This window comes from Drosophila persimilis, unplaced genomic scaffold, assembly GCF_003286085.1.
Source record: "Drosophila persimilis strain 14011-0111.01,24,50 unplaced genomic scaffold, DperRS2 tig00000124-arrow-pilon, whole genome shotgun sequence".
NCBI lineage: Eukaryota > Metazoa > Arthropoda > Insecta > Diptera > Drosophilidae > Drosophila > Drosophila persimilis.
In genome coordinates, this window is record NW_020825294.1 from 639,865 (window position 1) to 659,276 (window position 19,412).

Here is a 19,412-nt window from a genome sequence, read left to right on the forward strand (position 1 = left end):
CCGAATGTGCCATGGGAATGGGCATCCGAGTGCTGGAATGGGGGCATCATAGAGGAACTGGCGGGGGGAAATCAACTAACCCGTCCTCGATGGATTAACAAAGTGATTGGCAACGACATTAACATTTTCATCAGGCCTCCGGCCTTTCAGTGTTTCCGTAGATGGGTTGGGTGGGGTTGGGGGTGGGAGTTGACGTCGTAATCCATCATCGATGCCATTTCAGGGGTTGGGTCTGGGGGCGGTACAAAAGGAGCTTTGAATTTTTATGATTATTATGTGCGTTGCGAGCGGGTTGTGTGTGTGGGGGGCTGTCCATTCGATAGATGGCTTACTATCAACGGATTCCGCTGTGTCCGCCATTTATCGCAACTCATGGCGCACGTTTCCCCATTAGTCTTTGAGTTTATGCCCCCTTACCTGCCCCATACCCTTCTCATTCGTGGGTCCCCCACGGTTGTGTTCTCTTTGTGGCACAGTGGGAGTGACTGGGAGTGGTGATTGGAGTAAAGGGGTAACAAAAAGGGAACAAATCAAAGGATTGGTCACCTAAATAGATAAAAAATGATAAAAATCGAAACAATCGATAAAAATCGATAAATGGCTATCGATTAGTATAGATCACTCCCTAGGAAAATACTCAGCCTTTTCAATCAATTTTTGGCACCCACTGTATCGCATTTCGTGGCGGCGGGTGGCAAAGTGCCGATAATCATGACTGACTTCTACAAAGACAACTCATTCCATGCCATGCCTCATTCCCCTTTTTGGAGTGGACTCCAACTCATTCCTCATTCCCCATTCTCTGCCTCTGCCTCTGCCTCTCCCTCTCTCTCTATCTTTGGCTGTGAACACGTTTAATCTGCTTGCCACAGATTTCTATCACTGTCATGGTGGCTGTTGCCTTTGCCGTTGCTGTCATTGACATTGGCGACGTTGCGAGCGGACGCTGACTCTGACTCTGATACGCTGTCACAGTCGCCATCTCCGTCGCTGTCGCTGTCGCTGCCATTGTCAGTGCCCCATCGATACAGCCCAGGCTGCGGTGCGGCTTGAGCCTGGAGCTGCGTTGGGTCTTTTCGCTTTTTTCGCTGTCCTGCCGCTGCCTCCTTTTGGATTAACATCAGCGCCGATGCTCCGATGGTCGGAGCTGTGCCGTTTCGCCTTTTTTAATGATACACAATTAGTGCGATGATAAATGGTCTGTCAAATGCAGCATCAACAGCAAGGAGCCGAGCCAGGCCGGAGCCAGCTTGGAGCCAGTCCTGCTCCTCCACTCTCCACCCTCTCCTCTTCTGCTGCTGCTGCTGCTTTGTCGCCCATCTACTTAGCCCGAAGCTGAAGCTGGCCCGCGCTCGCCTTTGTTGTAGTTTTGCCCATTGATATCGTCAGCTTTTTGTAGCTGGAAGTGAAACATCTCCTCCGTCAGATAGAAAAAGAACACGAGAGGCGAGCGGCGAGAGGCAAGATAGAGAAGGGGCAAAAAAATAAACTAATGATGGCAGCATCCAGATATTGGATATTAATTGTTACAAATAACAAGATGCGCTCGCCACGTCCTGCTGCAGTTGGAGCCCTCGGCTGGGAAACACTTCGGGGGCGACGCCAAGCGACGGAATCAATTAAAATGACGGAAATAAATTGTAGACACAAAGTACATTGTAGCCAAAGGACTAAGGACTCGGAGCGGACATCAGGGAACTATTTCTGATTAGCGTCCTCGTGCTCCCACCAAAAAGGGGGATAAGAGGATAAGGGTCATAAAATATTTCCAGCAGCAGCGGAAGGGAATACATATGTAGATGTAATCGATAGCCGGATAACTAAGGATACAATGTACATATACGGGCATACATATATATTGACAAGTGCTTACAAGTGTACATACAATGAGTCATAAAACTGGAAAGGACTTACCCCCAGTGATGGTTGGCACATGGCTGAGAAAAATGCCATAAAATCAATAGAGCTTTCGCAGAGATGATATCTTGAAAGAAGACAAATTCATGCATAGCAGTGGGGAGGGTGTGATATATATTATTGGGCTGAGCCTCGACTTTATGAAAACTCTGTCGAGTACTGCTCTGCTCGGCATTGATTTGTTTCATTAAATATAACTCATATCCTCAGAATCCCTTCTTGGTTAAACATCAGAACTTTATAATAATAATGATTAACCCACTCAACCATTTAGTGGTGACCCCAACCTTATGGTGACCCCGACATATACATAGATTTGACTTGTTTGATTATATTAAACTGGCGCTGATAAGGGATTACCCGCGAAACGAACACCTACTCCGCATTCCCTTTGTACATTATTCGACTATTGCCATTAGGAGCCGCCTTTCCTGCCGCCTACAGCCGCCTCCTCCCTTTAGGTAAATGCAAATGTGATGGCCTTCATAACTGTAAATTATCGTTAGCACAAATCAGGTTGCCACAACGGATACGGATCGTATAACGCGTCGGCAGGACGGTATGTTCAGTGTTTGTCTTGTGATTCAATTGGGCGCCGACTGCCTGTGCCTGCCACATCAACGTCCAGAGGTCGGAGTGGGCGGAGCGGGCGTAACTTCATTTGCATGTTCCCTGACTATCGGAATCGCTGATTGTTCTGGGCAACGTGTGTATCGTGTAACGCACCCACCCGCATTGTTATCGAATAGCCAAATTATGTGGCAGAAGGAGAGGGTTGAGGCTGGGACTGCGACTGCGACTGGGACTGGGGGTTAATTTTGTGTACCATTCGGGGTGGATGCCATGCCACGCCAATTCTCTATCTCGTTTAACATTTTGAACTTTATTATTAGTTTTTGCGGTTGGATTTCGATTGCGAAAGCGAGTGCAATCAGAGCCGAGCCGCCGCAGTTTGCGGTGGCCAATGTGACCCATTAATTTGCGGAACTGGAACTGGAACTGCGATGCCAGTCATTCATCTTGCGATTGTTTGCGGTGTTTTATTTGTGGCTTCAAACATGAACCCACCGAAGAGCAGAGAAGTGAAAGATCGAATTGTGTATTGGTTGTTGTTCTTTATTTTAGTTTTTCGTTAGAGTTTGGCTTTCGTTATTAGTAATTTTTTTTTTTGGTTTGGTTTTTTTTTGCCTTGGGCATTGCAAAGAGTTAAAGTTAAGATGGTTTTTAGTTTAAAACTAGATCCAGTGCTGGAGTCTAGAATTCGAAGTAGGAGTAGTCGAAGGTGCCGAACTGGGCGTACTTCTTCTCGAAGTACTTGGCGAAGGTGTCGACGAAGAAGATCTTGACATCCTTGAAGTAGCCGTTGGGCACGAAGAAGGTGTACTCATCGATCTGGCGATCGAAGGGATAGCCGAAGGGCTTGCTGTCCACGTAGCGGGTGCCGCTGCCGACGCCCGACGAGTAGGTGTAGTCGAAGTTGGAGAACTGCTCGTAGTCCGCGGTGTAGGGCGAGACGAAGAAGTAGAACTGCATGGGCATGCCGGACTCCCAGCCCTTGGGCAGGACCAGGCGGTCGGGGAAGGCGCTGTGGGGCTCGCTGATGTCCAGGGGGAAGTCGTACTTGCCCTCGGTGGCCAGCATCACGTACTTGTACAGTTCGGTGTAGGTGGTACGGTCCTCGGCGGTCCACGAGAACTCCTTGGAGCTGCGCTTGATGGTGTTGGTGCCGGCAACGAAGGGATACACGAAGCTATCGATCTGCACGAAGTTCTTGCTGTTGTACACGAGGGGAATCACGCGGCCGTACTCGTCGAACTTGGGTCCCAGGAAGACGCGCACGACTCCCTTCTGCACCTTGTCGGAGTCGATGGTGAACTCGAAGTCGAAGGGCTTGTGGTTGAGGCGGGCCTGGCGGGCCAGCAGAGCCTTGTCCCACACGAACTCACCGTCGACGAAGGTCATCTTGTCGTTCAACAGGGTGGTCACATCGAAGTCAACAATGTCGTAGTAGGTCACCAGCTTGCTCACGCTGACATCCTTGATCTTGATGCCCTCGTAGACGAGATCCTTCTGGGTGTAGGGCTTCAGGTAGTACTTGAACTGGTAGAACACATCCGTGAACTTCTTGTAGAAAGTGTAGAAGAAGGGATCGCGCATCATGGTCTCGAAGTTGAGGAACACGTTGGGGAACACCTCGAAATCGTAGAAGTCGACATCGGCAAAGTACATGTGCGACAGCATGTAGAAGTAGTTGAAGAAGTACTTGTCGTAGGTATCGACATTGCCCTGCAGGTAGTTGCCGATGAACTTGATGGCCTCCGGCTTGCGCAGATCGATGACCACACCGTCGGCGGTCTTGTAGAAGCCGGTCTCGAGGACCTTGTACACGCGGCTGAAGAAGTTCTGGATCTGGTTGAACATCTCGAAGTTGCCGTAGGTCTGGTAGTCGTAGTAGTTCTTGCGGTAGCTATAGCCGACACCGTTGTAGTAGATCAGCTGGGGATCGTAGCCGTACTCGATCTGTTTGTACCAGAAGAATTCGGGAATGTCACCGTAGCCGTTGGCGAGACGTTCCTGGTAGTAGCGGGCGAGGATCTGCTGGACATTGTAGATCCACCACTCTCCGCGACGATCCTTGTCGAGTCCGAACTCCTTGCCGTTGAGGAAGAAGGCGTAGTCCATGTTCAGGTAGTACCAGTAGGCGTTCCAGCCGAGATCCTCGGTGAAGTAGGACAGCTTGCTCTCGGCGTTGAAGAAGTCAATGTCGCGGGTGTAGTCGACGGGCATGTAGAATTTCTTGAGTCCCTTCATGATGTCGACGTACTTGGGGTCCTTGTTGAAGGTCTCCAAGTTCTCGCGGAGGAAGTACTTGTCCTCGACGTACCATTCCTGGTCCAGACCCATCATTTTGTACCACTGCCATGTCTTCCAGTCCTTGGTGTAGAAGTAGAAGTTGTCGCTGAATTCGCTCACGTCCTTGTACAGGATGTCCTTGTACTCCTTCTCGTACATGATCAGCTTGCTGAACACCTCATAGTCGAACTTCTCGGCCTCGTACACGAACTTGCTGTTGAAGAAGTACTGCGGGAAGATCTCGTAGATCTGGGGCAGGATCAGACCCTCGAATTCGGGCTTGTGGATGACGGCGAGGGTCAGAGCATAGACGAACATGCCCTCGTTGACGTGGATGCGGGCCCATGCCACGTTGTGGACGAAGGTCTCCCAGTCGTTGGCGTAGTAGAAGAAGTTGAACAGACCGTAGGCCTGCTTGTGATGGGTCTTCACCAGAGAACCGAAGAACTCGCCCTTGGGCAGCAATGCACCAAGTTTGTAGGACTCCCAGAATTTCTCCATATAGAAGTCGAATTCCTGCAAGGACGACACATGGTCAAACAGTTCTGGAAAAAGACAGTGAGTGTTGCCTTTTGCTTACCTTGTACTGGGCCTTGTCAACGATCAGCTTCTGTCCCATCTTGATCCACTCCTCGAACATCAGGGGATCCTCGACACGGTAGACCATCTCGAAGAGGAACTTTTGCTTCTCAAGGAAGTCCTTGTCGGCAATCTTCACCTTCTGTGTGGGCACACTGAATGCGCACACACAGCCCACAAGGGCCAGTAGTACTAGGCACAATTTCATCCTGGATTTTCCTGTCGCTCCTTCGCTCTTTGTTTGCTTCAACTGCTCCGGCTTTGGTTCGCTCAACGACCAACACCTAAAGTCTGTTGTCTGATTGCAGTCAGGCCGGTGTCTTTTATACCCCTAGAATGCTGTTCAAAATCTATCGATCCGTATGCTGCTTGATCCCCATGGCCCCCACAGCACTGTCCGTTGCACCATATCAGTCGCAGACAATGCCATCAGCATAGCCCACACATAGCTGCTGCTGCTACTGCTTCTGCTGCTGTTGCTGCTGCCACCGAAAATAGCATCATATCATCCAGGTCGCCTTATCATCACCGTCGGATGCTGTCATCGCACGAGCGAATCGACCAAACGGACGCTTCTGTGAAGTGCACGTCAGGTGCGATAGCATCCGTGGCACTGCTGCTGCGTTCGCTATTGTGTAATTGATTATAATGCTGATGCGGTAGCGCCATGATAATATTTTATTGGATTATTATGATCCGTCAATGACACTGGACTTTCACTCTCTGGGCTATGGCTGGGCGCAGCTTCTGTTGCCGCCTTCTGATATGATTTATGCAAAGTTCAAGTTTATTTTCGGTGCGCTTCAATCTGAGAAATGAATCTCTTGTTGTTTTGCAACAGTAGCATTGCACGAACGCATTAAATGAGTCTAATATGAGATGGAAAAAGCATCAGCATCAGTAGTAGACATTCCTTTTTTCCCTCTATGGCTACATCAGAAATGTCTTCAACTAAAGGCATACCATACCATATTTGTATTGTTCTTGTTTTTCACTTTCTTCTTAATACCTTCTTTCAATCTGCTAATTGTTTGATGATTATGAAAACCACACACGCATAAACCCTTTCTGCAGGCGCCCTGTTCTCGGCTCCCTGACCCTGCCCCTGGCCTTCAGTCAATGGCACTCGAGGTTGCACGGTTAGTTAACTTTTGCCACCGCAGCACAGCACCTGAAGGAGTGAAGAAAGAACTGCAGCAAAGTTGTTTTAAGGAACATCAGCAGCACCTCTCCACCCACCACCTCACGGGCTCTGGTCCCGCCAGGACGCGAAAACTCACTCAAAATAAATGCGCAATTAATTTTCATGGCAAAAACTCGACAGGAACTTGGACTAAAGGTTGAGTGGAGTTGAGTTGTGGTGCGGTGCGGTGCGGCGCGGCGTGGCGAGGGGGCGAGTGGGATTTGGGGAGCAAGGAAATTGTTTCCTGCTACACAACTTTTGCCATTCAAGGGAGAAAAATAATAATAACAAGCTGCTTGCTGGCTCGGTTCGTTCGTTATTCTGGCTAAAAGTCCATAGAACTTTGCTTAGAATGGATGCAGAGAAAAAAGAGAGAAGGCATCGAAGGACTTGTAATGAAAGCAGTAACCGAAGTAAGCAGCAGCAACAAAATATTCTTTTCAATAAAAACAAGCGTGTGAAATATTTATCTATATATTATGTACAGAAAGAGGAATCTATGGAATATCAGATATCCTATAAAAAGGGTATAAAAGCCAAACAGGGGTATAACAAATATGCCAAAAGAATCTCTAAAAAAGTACGAGTATACATTCTTGAACAGAATCGATAGTCGAGTCGATATAGCCACAATTTTGAAGGTACATATAAGAGAAAACTCCAAATAAGAAATAATAAATAAAGACTATAATCCAAATGACTAAGAGATATCATCGAATAGATCTTTGAACACCTGGCTTTTGTGGTATCATAGGGTCATGCCACGTCTGCCGCGACTCCAAGCGTTTTAGTAGGGTTTTTCCACTTCTTTTTTTTTCTTGACTGAATTATGTACTTCCTCTACAAATTCGTTGGTTAATAGTAGGATTTCTTGTAAGAAAATCCTCGCTCTCCTTTGGCAGGAAATTGAAACTTTTACAAATTATTGTGTGTTCTTTCTGTACTTTTAATTTTCTTTGCTGAATGCTGGATGCTGGGATGTTGGAATCCTGTGTTTGGGGTGCTGCAATTCTTAATTTATTGTATATTTTGTGAGAGTGAGAGAGAGAGAGAGAGAGCTTTGCTGAGTGAATATAAAAATGAAATCAAAATATGCAGCGGCCGCAAATGAGCAAAGTTTTCTTTACAGTTTTCGCCATTCCGTTTCGTCCTTATTTTTTGTATGTTTTGTTTTTTTGTTGTTGTTTTTTTTTTTGTTTGGCCAACTTCAGCGCCAAAGCTGCAGAATTTATTGCTTTTGAAATGCGGTTGCGCATAAATGTGCAAAGGAGCAACAATGGCAATAGGAGGGAAAATAGTATGAAAATAGGAGGATGAGGAGGAGGAAAAGCTGTAACAAGCTGCGGTCTGGAATGAAGTCTGAAATGAAATGAAAAATCCTCACATAATTGCAAATGCGTGAGATATTTGCCAAATGGTGAAATTATGAAAATGAAATGAGACCTTTTCCTCTCTCCCCCCCCCCCCCCCCCAATCCCCCCGCCGTGGGGGTGAAAATCTTTTGGGGCTCTCTCGCGTATTTATTTTTAAGTATTCCACTCAGGTTTCGGGCCTTCGAGGCATTTTGACGCCTCGTTTTTGGGGGTTCGCCCAACTATTATTTGGATGACTTGCTGAATTTTGGGTGGTAACTTATTTTTCTGCCTTTCACATTGGAAATGACTTTGACGGGGGGCATTTTTTTAATCAAAATACTGACCTTCAGGTCAAGTTCTTATCTGCCGAAACCAGGGGCAAGGCGAATAGATAGTGGACCTAGACAACCCAGAGACTCGAAACTATTAAATATTCGAATATATAGTATAATTTTTTGGTTTTAAATATTCAATTAGAGTGTTTGACAGCTTATTACTTGGGTCAGTGACCATTCTATTAACCACAATTATTTGTTAATTAATTAACGTCATTAAATGAATGTGAATATAAATTTCAATAAATTCAAGTGTTTCTGAATTGATTTCTTTTCCATTCGTTTATTTAATTTGATATTCGAGACTTTTTAACCGACAACTAATTAAATCAATAGCTTTATAATTTATTTAAGTTTTAAACTGGATAAAATCAATTAAAAACCAAAGATAGTTTTCAGTATGTCTTTTTTTGCGAAAAAAAAAGAAATTTAGAGCGTAATTTAATTGTGTCTTTAAGAGTGTTTCTGTGCTTTCATAACTAAGGGAATTTTTGTCATTGGTCTTATCTGAGGTCGAGGAAACATACATTGATTAGGTCTGTTCCCAAAAGATGGCAAAGGGAAGAGTCTGGGATGGCAAAATCATTTCAAATTTCGTTATAGATTCTTTTGTCCTCGAAAGTGCTTCAATATTATAATCTCTCTCTCTCTCTCTCTCAAATGAATTCACAAAGCAATTTCAAATTCTCTGCAGAGACCACCAGACCTAATGCAAACAGACCGAAAAGGGCTTTAAATCAACATCAAACATTCATTGTTTGATGGAAGTCCACAGTATAAAGTGCATGAATATTTCAACCCAACCACCGACTTGCTCACCGACTTCCCATCGACTCTTCATACAATACGCAGGGCAGAGCCCACATAATTGAGTGCTCTTTTATTTAACATGCAAAATTAATGGCCAAGCTCTACATGAATACAATAAAACTATTAATCAATAAGCGCTCATATGCCACCCGGATGGTCGGACGGACGGAGTCTGAAGTGGAGGGAACCCTGGAGGGAGGGACTCTTAAAAAAAAAAACGTTAAAGAAAAAGAACAAAACTTTTTTTTGCCCACTTTATACATTTAATGGAGTTTGCCAAAGCAGCACACAGCAATTATATTTTAAAACTTTTTCCATCCGCATGAGCAATGAGCAGTACAATATATTGTTCAGATACCCTTCCCTTGCCAGAGGAGGGTATTACGAAGTTTTTGACACAGAAAGTCGTTCTATGGAATGTTTTCTAGAATGTTTTCTATCAGATTAGACAAACATTTTGCGACTGTTTACCCTCTAATTGTGATACGGATGCTTATCTGTTGAGTTGTTATTATTATTATTCATTTTAAAGCATCATGAAAGAAATTATTATAATCCAATAATCTTTTTTTTTTGCGTTTGATATAAAGTAATATCAGAATTGATATGCAATGAGGCCTTCCCTCATGGGAAAAACTCTTTTCAAAACTTCTTATAAAGCCACATTTCTGATTTCTCATGGGGTATATAGGGCTTCGACCGCCCCAGCACTCCCCACCGACTCTTTGTTCATTTCCTTTTTTTTTTATTATTTTTTAGAGGCCTGTCGGAACTGGCTTTAGTTCGGCCAAAGATTCCAGAGAAAGTCCGCAGCTGGAAGCGGGTGCAGGGAAAAAAAATGTACACGAGTATATCCCCAGCAGGGGGTGGCAGGGCGGGGAGTGGGGGCCAGAAGTACAATAGCGCAAAGTTTCAAGTGGACTCGCATGTTGTGGATCGTAAGGAAAAAAGGGAATGGAGGGGCAGGGTACACTGGTCGTTGGCATCTGCTCAGCGTTGTGGCACATATTCCACTTTTGTCTTTTATTGCCTGTTGTTGGACTCTCTCCCGCTTGTAGCGCAGCTTGGTTTCGACCGCATCTACCCCCTGCACGCCCTTTGTCCACCATTTAACAGCCAGCTTGTACGAGAGCATTTCATTGTTTTAAAACAATGTTCCCCCCCTCCAACTTGGTGGCGCTACTGACTTTGATTTGCCATCCCGTTCGCACGCCCTTTTATTAAGAACTAAGGTCTTTAAGGTCTTAAAGCTTTCAAATATTTGCATATCAAATATCAAAGTTCTAGTAAGCTCGTCTCACCTACGAAAGCTTTCTTGGATTAAGCTTTTGTGTTCTAAGCAGTTCGTGATCTCTGCAGCTGATAATAAAACGTGTTTTTACTGCTGTGATCTCAACGTCCTCGATAGTATAGTGGTCAGTATCCCCGCCTGTCACGCGGGAGACCGGGGTTCAATTCCCCGTCGGGGAGAGATGTTAAAATCTTTTTTTTTTCTCTTTCATGCTTATTTGAACATTCCGAACCCTTTTTAAAGCAATTCTTCTTGTTGTTTCTTCTACAAAATACCCCTTCAAAATTGCGTTGAAAGCAATAACAATATATCTTTTTGTGCTAGAAATAAGAATAAATTGTTTTCGTTAACCCTCTGCATCCCCAACACCACCGAAAGCAGTCAGCAAACAAATTAAGGTGAAACTAATAAATTTTCAACACTTAACAAAATGCAAAAACAAACCGAAAAAACCCCCAACTTTTGCCAAACCCCCGCCCGTGCCACGGTTGCCCCAACCACGCCCGTGCCCCAAAGGCACTTGAAAATGTCTGGGTGTGTGCTCCTCCTTCTTTTTTGTTTTTTTTTGCTGGCTGTGGAGCACATGGCGAACCTTAACAAAGTTTCACTTGAAAATTAAGTTGCCTTCCTGGCTACTATGCGAATTCAATAAATTTTCCTCAGGCAATATGTGTGTGTGTGTGTTTGGAAAAGCCAAAGAGAAAGAGAATGAGTGGAGAAAACAGGGGAAAACAGCAACAGAAACAGCCACAGAAACAGGAAAAGCGAGAGCCAGAGGAGAGAAAAGTTTGTACAGGTTCAGACGCAATATGAAGACCACAGAACGGAACCCAAAAGCAACACCCACGCACACACGAACCACTTCCCCTTCCCCTTCCACCCTCCCTGGCATAAAATATTTAACGGCCAAGGGGGCTCCCTGCCCCCTTTTGAAACAGTAGAATTTGAGGCTAGCATTGAAAAAGTGCGTCCCAAAAAATGTTTTCCTTTCTGGCTCTGCAGCAAACAATGAAAGTTCGCTCTACTCATTTTCCGCCATTTGCAGCCTGTGTGCTGAAATGCAAACGAAAGGACACACAGGCACAAACACGCAACGACACCTGCGGCCAGGGTTGCCAAATACACAAAAAAAGCAATACCATATCGGAGCAAAAGGGGATCCGAATCTGGGTTACAAACTTTTTCAAATTGCATTCTGTTGGGTTGTTTTTTTACGTCTCTGCCGCTGCCCTCAAAGTGAATTTATGCCAACGCGAATATTTCCATTGATTTTGGTCTTCTTTATTGGTATTTTTGCCAACCCCTCCCCCATAAAACCCCACCCCAGAGAGCCATCCTTCCACTGTTCGCATCTTAAAATGTTGTTACAAACGATATTTTGTTTGTTTCTTTACCTACACTCCACTCGACTCGACTCTCTGCCACTTCGTTGTTCCTGCCACTGGCAAATAAATTGCTGGCATGATAAAAAACACACTCCCAAAACTACCGAACAAAAAAAAAACCAACAAAAAGAACTGCATAAAAACCAGCTGCAATGGAACCAACCAAAAAGGCAATATGCACACAGAGGACAGACAATGATTCGGTACTGTTCTGTTCTGTTCGGTTCCATTGGGTGGACCAGTGGCGAGGAGGGGGCCGGGGTCGAGGACGAGTACTGGTACCATTCGATTATTCATTTCGGCTGACAGCAGTCGCCTGGGCAACCCAGTTGCATTACTTCAAATCGACTTCTAATGGCTGTTCAAATTGAAAACTAATCAGGGAATTGAATGAGTTGCCATGCAATTGGGGTCCTCGAGCAAATGCGATGAGAAAGCGCTCTCAAAAGCGTCTGCCAATACAAATAAAAATCAATACCAATGCAAAGGAAAAGTTTCAGCAAAAAATTAAACCCAGGGGAAAATGTAATTGATAATAATCCGTATCCAAGAGATAGGTATGATAACAGAATAAAAACCAATTGAATTCCATATAATGATAGATTTAAATAACCTGTATTTTTCGTATATTTTTCGAAAACTAATTCGATATTCGTTTCTGTATCTTTGCAGGTGTGTATCCAAACATAATGGAGCTATAAAAACTACAAATCCTAAGTATCCTTCCTAGAATCCTATACCCCATAAACCTTAAAGATTTCCATCGAATCACTCGCGAGCTTTTTTATAGAATTGCAGTATTCCATTCATCAAGAGTCCCCGGTCCACCTCCAACGCACTCCGTTTCCAAGGTGAAAATTATTGAAATATTTGCCTTTGCCAAACGCGGCGGTCGTACCTTTGACATGATGGAGCAAAACGAGTAAAATGAGTAGACTTCCCCCTTTTTCTTCATGCCCCTCATCAGGTCCTTCTGCCTCCTTCCTTATCATTGTCTTTGTACGTTTTCACTGGCCTGAGGCACTTTTATCTTTACTCCCAGTTTACTTTATATCTTTTGTGCTCTTTATATCTTTTGTATTTCTGCTACGTGCGCCGTTCGCTTGTTTTGCGCTTCCCTTTTCGGTCCTCCGCCACACGCCCCCCAATGGCAGGGTAAAATTATAAAAGCTTCTGCCTCCTTTACTGCTCTCAAAGCAAGCGTTTTCCTCACTTAAGACTTTCGGCTTCATCGGCTTTGCGTTTAAATAAATAAAACGCTGCTGGAGAGAACTTTCGCCCCGACAAAGCGCTCAGCAGGCGGAAACTCCTCGCTAAGACCCGGAAAGGACCTCGAAAAGCCACAAGTAGTCCAAGGGATCTATAAATATGCCCCCACCCAACAACCAGGCCACCCACCCATCAACACACATGATTGGAATGATGACATTGACGATTTGAATGCTTGAGAGCGTCCATAGAACAATCCCAAAGGAAACGTCTGTACGATATCCTTTCTTATGATTTGATGGACCATTGAAGCTATTGAAATATTTAAACAATTGAAACTAAAATGAATGTTAGTAACAACCAATTAATGTGAAACTAAAAATCTTTTGGGGATTTCAAGTGCGAAAGGATTTTAGACAGGATTTATCATAGTTTAATTTGCTTGACAAAATTATTATAACATTAGTAATGCCATGCACAAACAAATCTTTTCCCTCACGTAACGGAAACATCGTTGTGAGGAAGATTTCCTGTTTCTTTCCTTAAAACCATTTCATGAAAATTACTGCGTGTAAACCCCATTTCATGAACTCGGATACGAAATGGTGAGGCGCAACCAACTTAACACCGTACCGAAACCAGGTGGCAACGCCAAAATGACTTCTAATTGAAAAAACAAATCTCTAGGCGTTTTTGCAATCAACTGAAATAAAATAAACAAAAATTTAGGCAAAGGAAAATATTTCTTCAATATTTGATTCTCTGAAAGATTATTGCCTTAAAATTTTGGTAGAGAAAAGGGTTTATTTATGAAATTTAGAGAATCCTCTTGCACAACTTTTATGAATTGCATTTCCAATGAAAACTGAGATTTTTTTGTGGGATTTTATTGCCATATTGTGAAAACTAGAATCCTTCTTCAATGAAAACCAACTTTGAAAAGGCTATCCTCTTGACTAGGCGGACATTTATAATCCCATGGACACCATCCATGAGAGTTCCATCCCAATGAGTGTAATCGTTGGCCCCAATTCGTTGGGGATGCAGATGCATCGATGAGATTGGCAGAGGGTTTGGCTGCTGGGCTGACAGTTACTAAGTTAAGCCCTACCCGTCTCTCTCTCTCTCTATCTCTCTGTGTTTCTGTCTCTGTTTGTATTTGTGGCCAGGAGTAGTCCTCCTGTAACGTAGTACCTGCAAACGCTCGATTTGACATGACCCGCTTCTCGTGCACATGTGGATGAGGACGGAGGACGGAGGATGAGGATGAGAGGACGAGGACGAGCACGAGGACCGAGTATAAGCGCGCGTGCCATGTGAACCACAAAAGCCTGGCAAAGCTGATTCTGCTCCTGATGCGATGCTCCTCTTTACACTACAGGGCCAGCGTCCGTTTTATGGGTCATTGGAGCAAGCGTTCAGAGGAGCGGACATGATGCTCTGACTGGCATGCAGGCAATCATTGGGCCCAGCCCGGCAAGGCCCGGCCCGTCCTGTGCCGGCTCGGCTCGGGACGAGTTGATGAAAAGCCAGCGAGCGTGCAGCGACATAACCTACATGACGAGGCCAGGAGTGGAAGAGGACAGCCAGTTGAGGGCTCAGCCACGTTAAGATGAGCCAGAGAGATGTCTGGTTGACAGCCAAACGGCATCATTAAACACGAACAAAGTGCCATACTCTTTCGGCGTCATCATCATCAGTCGGAGCATCAGTTGGCGATGCAAAAGGGGGGGATCTGGGAGCATAAACTTTAGCACGTGCTTACGACTCTTTGCCGCTTTCTCTCTGGCACTGCAAGAAATTCAGAGAAAGAATTTCTAAATACCCCAGAAGTTTCCAGAGAAATGTTCTGCCAGCTGTAAGTGCATCACATACTCGTCAGAGTCTTTCGTGCCAGGAATTTCTTAGAGCATCTGCATCCAAAGTGGATGCCAATTTATGGGGCGACTGCCAGTCATTGTTTGATTGGGTGCGTGCCCCAGTCAGCGTTGATCAATTACACGAGCCCCGCCGCCGACATTTGTTTGGCTTCATCCAGAGCCAAGCCATCCATCCTTGTGGAAGGCAAAGGCAAAGCCTCCCGTGCTCATATTTGTGGCGGGTCGCAGCATATCATTGTCACTGTAATAAGTGACGCGTGTGCTTAGTGCATACACCTGAGGCCCGGGACCTCCTTCGTGCTTTTGGCCTGTTTGCGATTCATTCATGCGTGCGCCCCGGTCCTAAATGGATGTGGGTGTTGCCTGCACCTGACAGCAGACCCCCATGCCGTACCTTGCCTGAGCCTCGGCCTCGGCCTGTGCCTCCTGCCTCCTGCCTCCTCCCCTTTGCCTCCATCTCTTGGCCTCGTGTTTGTTTAGGCACATGTAAAGCACATCTTATCTGAGCCATGTCGCCCCCCAGGAGCTCCAAGGATTATGCGAGTAAACACATGCACAGCAGCTAGCTGTAGCACAGAGTGGCATCATTCAGATTCTGTTTGTATAACATATCACGTTCCTGCCATGGAGAGAAAGTTCACAATGACGGGGCAGGCACCAGGAGTACGAGAATTATGAATTTTTAATTTCCCAAATTTCAAGTACCGCCCAAAAGAGTGAAAGTCTCATAAGGAAAGCTGATGAGTTTCCCGTGAAAAGGATATGGAAAGGGTTGTTCAGTTTACTTTTAGGAAAAGTCATAACGAATTGATATCCAAGACTTTATTGTGCGGGAAAAGGTGCCGTGCGGGGAAACAAAGTAGAATTTCATCAGCATCCAACGCGTTCTTAGCATCGTTCCGTATAGCATTTAATTTAACACATTTCCCTCGATGAACTTTCCCCATCAACTTGATCCACATTAAACTTGATATGCCATTCTCGTAAAGTCAGCGAGGTGGTGGCCCCGCTTCGGTTCACTACGCTACGCATCCTGGGGCACATGTCCTGTTGGCTGTGGCGGAATTCTTCAACTTTCGCTGGGTTCTTGCCCTGAAACACCTGGGCAATTGGTTACGACAATTTGTTGTCATTAAGGAAGCAGACTGTGGCGCCAAGTGATGCTCCACCAAGCCGCAGCACCAGACACCAGTCTACGGGTCCTGCCTGGTCCTGGTCCTTGTTGCATCGCTCGTAATGAGTGAACGTAGCGTGCATCCATTGCGGGCGAATGCACAAAGGATATCAGGACGCCGAGCGCGAACGCGAAGAGCGTAAATAAATGCAAAAATAATACAATAATAATTAAAGCAGCATAAAATACAAACGAGGTCCTGGATGCTGGCTTCCCTACTCCAGATGGAGGCTCCTGGAGGTTCCATGGTCTGCTTTACTGTCTGTAGTGCCTGGTCCTGGCGTTAATTGCTGCATAAATGGCGTGTAGTTCATATCCTGTCACATTTCGTGGCATCCGCAGGACATACGGAGGCGCCCGGCTCGCTCTTACGGCCTAAATGAATTTAAAGGCCTTTATGGGTATGGTTTTTCACATCCCCCCCCTCCCCACACCCTCTGAACATTTCTCGATTAATTTAATTTTATTCGAAGCACGCACTGCACGCGGAAAATCAACGCCAGGTGGTGTCTTGTGCCGCACACAGGGCTGCATTCTGCATTATCATTTATTTATATTAATTTGTGCATCAGTCGCCAAACAAATTCCATGCCCATCTCTACAATAGATTTAGTTTTTGTCTATTTTTCGCAAATCTCTGCGCAGTTTTTTCCGTATTCGATAAATTGTTGATGAATTTCCGATTGTAATTGGAAAACGATTTGAAATTTTAATGACGGCCAAAAAAACAACCATTTCCCAAAGCTATTTATTTGCGGTTCTCTGTTTTGTTTTTTTTGTTTTTTTTGTTTTGGTGGATTTTTCCCACCCAAAAGAGAAAATATGTGGCCGGCGTGTCGTCTGTCATCAGACGAGGCGGCAAATAAATTTGATTTGGTCAAAATTGTTTGCATTCAAAAAAAAGAGTGAGCGGGGGACAACAAAAAACCATATCATGCGGATAAAATACGCAGAAAATTCCCCACTGATTGGGGGATGGTTTTCAATGATTTTTTTGTCGCATAATAATCGTCGGGTGTGGGGACAGAATATTTAATAGGATAATTTGTATGATTTGTGATTGTGATTGGTCTTGTGGCGACACGACAGTCGCCAATGATAGAATGCTGAAAAAGAGAGAGAGCAGTGGGGTAGGACTGGGGGAAAGCCAACGTTTTTTGGCCAGAATTAATCGATAAGTAAGCGGATTATGTAAACGATATCTAGCGCGATAAGCAAAAAGGAGATCCCTCTGGTTTCCGCACTGGATTATCTTTCGGGGGATTACTGTGCACAAAATATTAGACAGCGGAAAATTGGCAACTGGGGGAAAAAGGTAAACAACACAAACCAAAGAAAGTCAAACAAACATTGCAGTTCCAGCTAAGAGATGATACATGCCCATCGATGTGAGAGGGGGGAGACTGCCTTCCGATAAGCTCAAGGATGGCACAAGGATGATAGCGGAACAGTGTCCTTCAGTCCAGAGGGGCATTCATTTCTGATTTCATTTCGGGCTCCCAATGATTTTTTCATTCTCTGGACTGCCTTTTGCCTTTTGCCGTTTGCCTTTCGGGTGGCTCTCTTGCCTCTCCATCCATCTCTCAGGCCTGTCTGTGCCTCGTGCCTCTTCCTGGCGACTGGGCTGCCTTTTGTGTGTCCGATTCGGTTTCGGATTCCGATTCGGATTCTGTCTGGTCTGGTCTGGTCTGGCCATTTGATGTCCTTCTCTGTCGACCGTTGGCGTTCATTTCAATTAAATGCAAATCTCAACGAGGATTTTTTTTTCCCGTTATTGTTGCCTTTTTTCCGCCTTTCTGGCAGGAGATGGCGATGCCGATGGGTGGCTGTGGAGAGAGGTGTGTCGAAAGTCGTGGAATGTTTTTCACGCATCGCTGCATTTTGTTTTTCGGCAAGTGAAGCCGCTTTTCCTTCTACTTCTCCTTCTCGTTCTCCCTCTCCCTCTCGCTCTGCCTTTCCCTCCTCATCAGACGCTCCTTGCCGTATTTTCGTTTCCGCATTATTTTTTATGACGGCATCCAGGGATTTTTATTTGGTTACCCCCGGGGCCTGGGCTGGACAAGGTGAAATTTTACACAATAGAAATGTTCTCTCTCTCTGGCGCTGGATAAAGATTATTTTATTTCCTGCAGATACATTTTTGATGCATTTTAAAGCTCAAGAATATGTACTGGCGATGGAGACGGGGCTGGAGCCTACGCCGTAAGTTTTTTCTTGCACCGGAAACTTTTATTATTGACAGACTCTCGGCTCGACTCTCTCTAGTATTTCTCTCTTGGCAGCACTAAAAAGCAGCATTTGGCTTGCATTTTTGAGCACGGCTCTTGCATGTTTAATGTTGCATTATTGTCTGCCCGTGCCACGCCCCGCCGCTGCAGAGGGTCTCCACCATGTGTCGTCGGGCGTGAAGGCTATTTAACGCTTGGCGGTTGATCAAGAATTCTGCAAGTTCTCGTAAAAATGAAAAATTCATTAAGAAAATATTTAATAATCAGCTTATTTTGTCCCATCCGACTGGCTGGCTCCTCTTTTGTGTAATTTGTGTAGGAAATTGTCGAGGAAATGCCTTAGAACACACAGAGAGAGAGAGAGAGAGAGAGTGCTGGTGGTTGGTGCCTTTTCCTGGCTCCTGGTCGGAAGTTGACCATTAAGTTGGTTGGTTCTTGCATGGTCACGTCCCGCAAGTCAATGTCAAACACGGCAGGACTCGACTCGACGGCTCTACGACTGGACGACTCGACGACTCTCCGACTCGGCTCTCGGCGCATTTTGTAGATTTTCGTACGTCAGGAGGTGGAATTTTATTTCATTTTATTTTCTGTTGAATTTGCATAATTTCGAGCAGAACAGTCAGCGACGGTGCAGTCGGTGGGTCCCAGGTCCAGGTCCTGGTCCAGTTGATTAAAGTGATAGACTCTCTGTTCTGTCAGGGTTCTTTTCATTTTTATTTTCCATTTCCTTCTACTATTTTATTTTTTCACGTTTTGTTCAGCTGTCCAGTTGTCCTGCTGTCTGGCCCGTTGTCCTTTGTTCAAACATATACATATACATATAGATATGGGGACTATGCGGACTATGGGGACTATGGGGAAAACAGGAATTGGATCTGGGACCCCTCCATGGTGCTCCATGGACCCGGTGCCTGGTGCTTTTTTGAGTTTGCAGTTGACTTTTGTGCAAAGTCAAGGTAAATATTAGATTTTTGGTTGTGGCAATTTTTCCGCTCTTTTTCCAGTATCTATGAAGAGGGTTGGGGCGCTCTCGCTGTGTGTGTGTGTGTGTGTGTGTGTGTGTGTGTGTGTGTGTGTGTGTGTGTGTGTGGGTGGGTGGGCGTTCCACCTTGTATTGTATGTAGATATAGGTAAAGTAAATATTAGCTTACAATTTTGGGCTTACAAAGTTTTTTGGCCAGGTCGACAAAAAGGCCCGCGGTGGCATTAA

At 45.2% G+C, this 19,412-nt stretch overlaps 2 protein-coding genes and 1 non-coding gene across 4 annotated transcripts in view; 2 read left to right on the top strand and 1 right to left on the bottom strand.

Annotated features, from left to right (window-relative positions):
- The window catches only part of LOC6593889 (semaphorin-1A), a 121,783-nt gene that overhangs the window by 53,216 nt on the left and 49,155 nt on the right, over positions 1-19,412 (top strand). The gene's annotated exons all lie outside the window — the stretch shown is intronic.
- On the bottom strand, positions 3,043-5,610 carry LOC6593292 (larval serum protein 1 gamma chain). Its single transcript, XM_002019149.2, has 2 exons — positions 5,351-5,610; positions 3,043-5,286 (listed from the first exon to the last, which is right to left on the bottom strand). Exons 1-2 carry the CDS (start codon positions 5,555-5,557, stop codon positions 3,172-3,174), a joined length of 2,322 nt encoding a protein of 773 aa, XP_002019185.1. The 5' UTR covers positions 5,558-5,610; the 3' UTR covers positions 3,043-3,171.
- Positions 10,431-10,502, top strand: Trnad-guc. Its single transcript has one exon. It is a non-coding gene; the product is annotated as a tRNA-Asp (tRNA).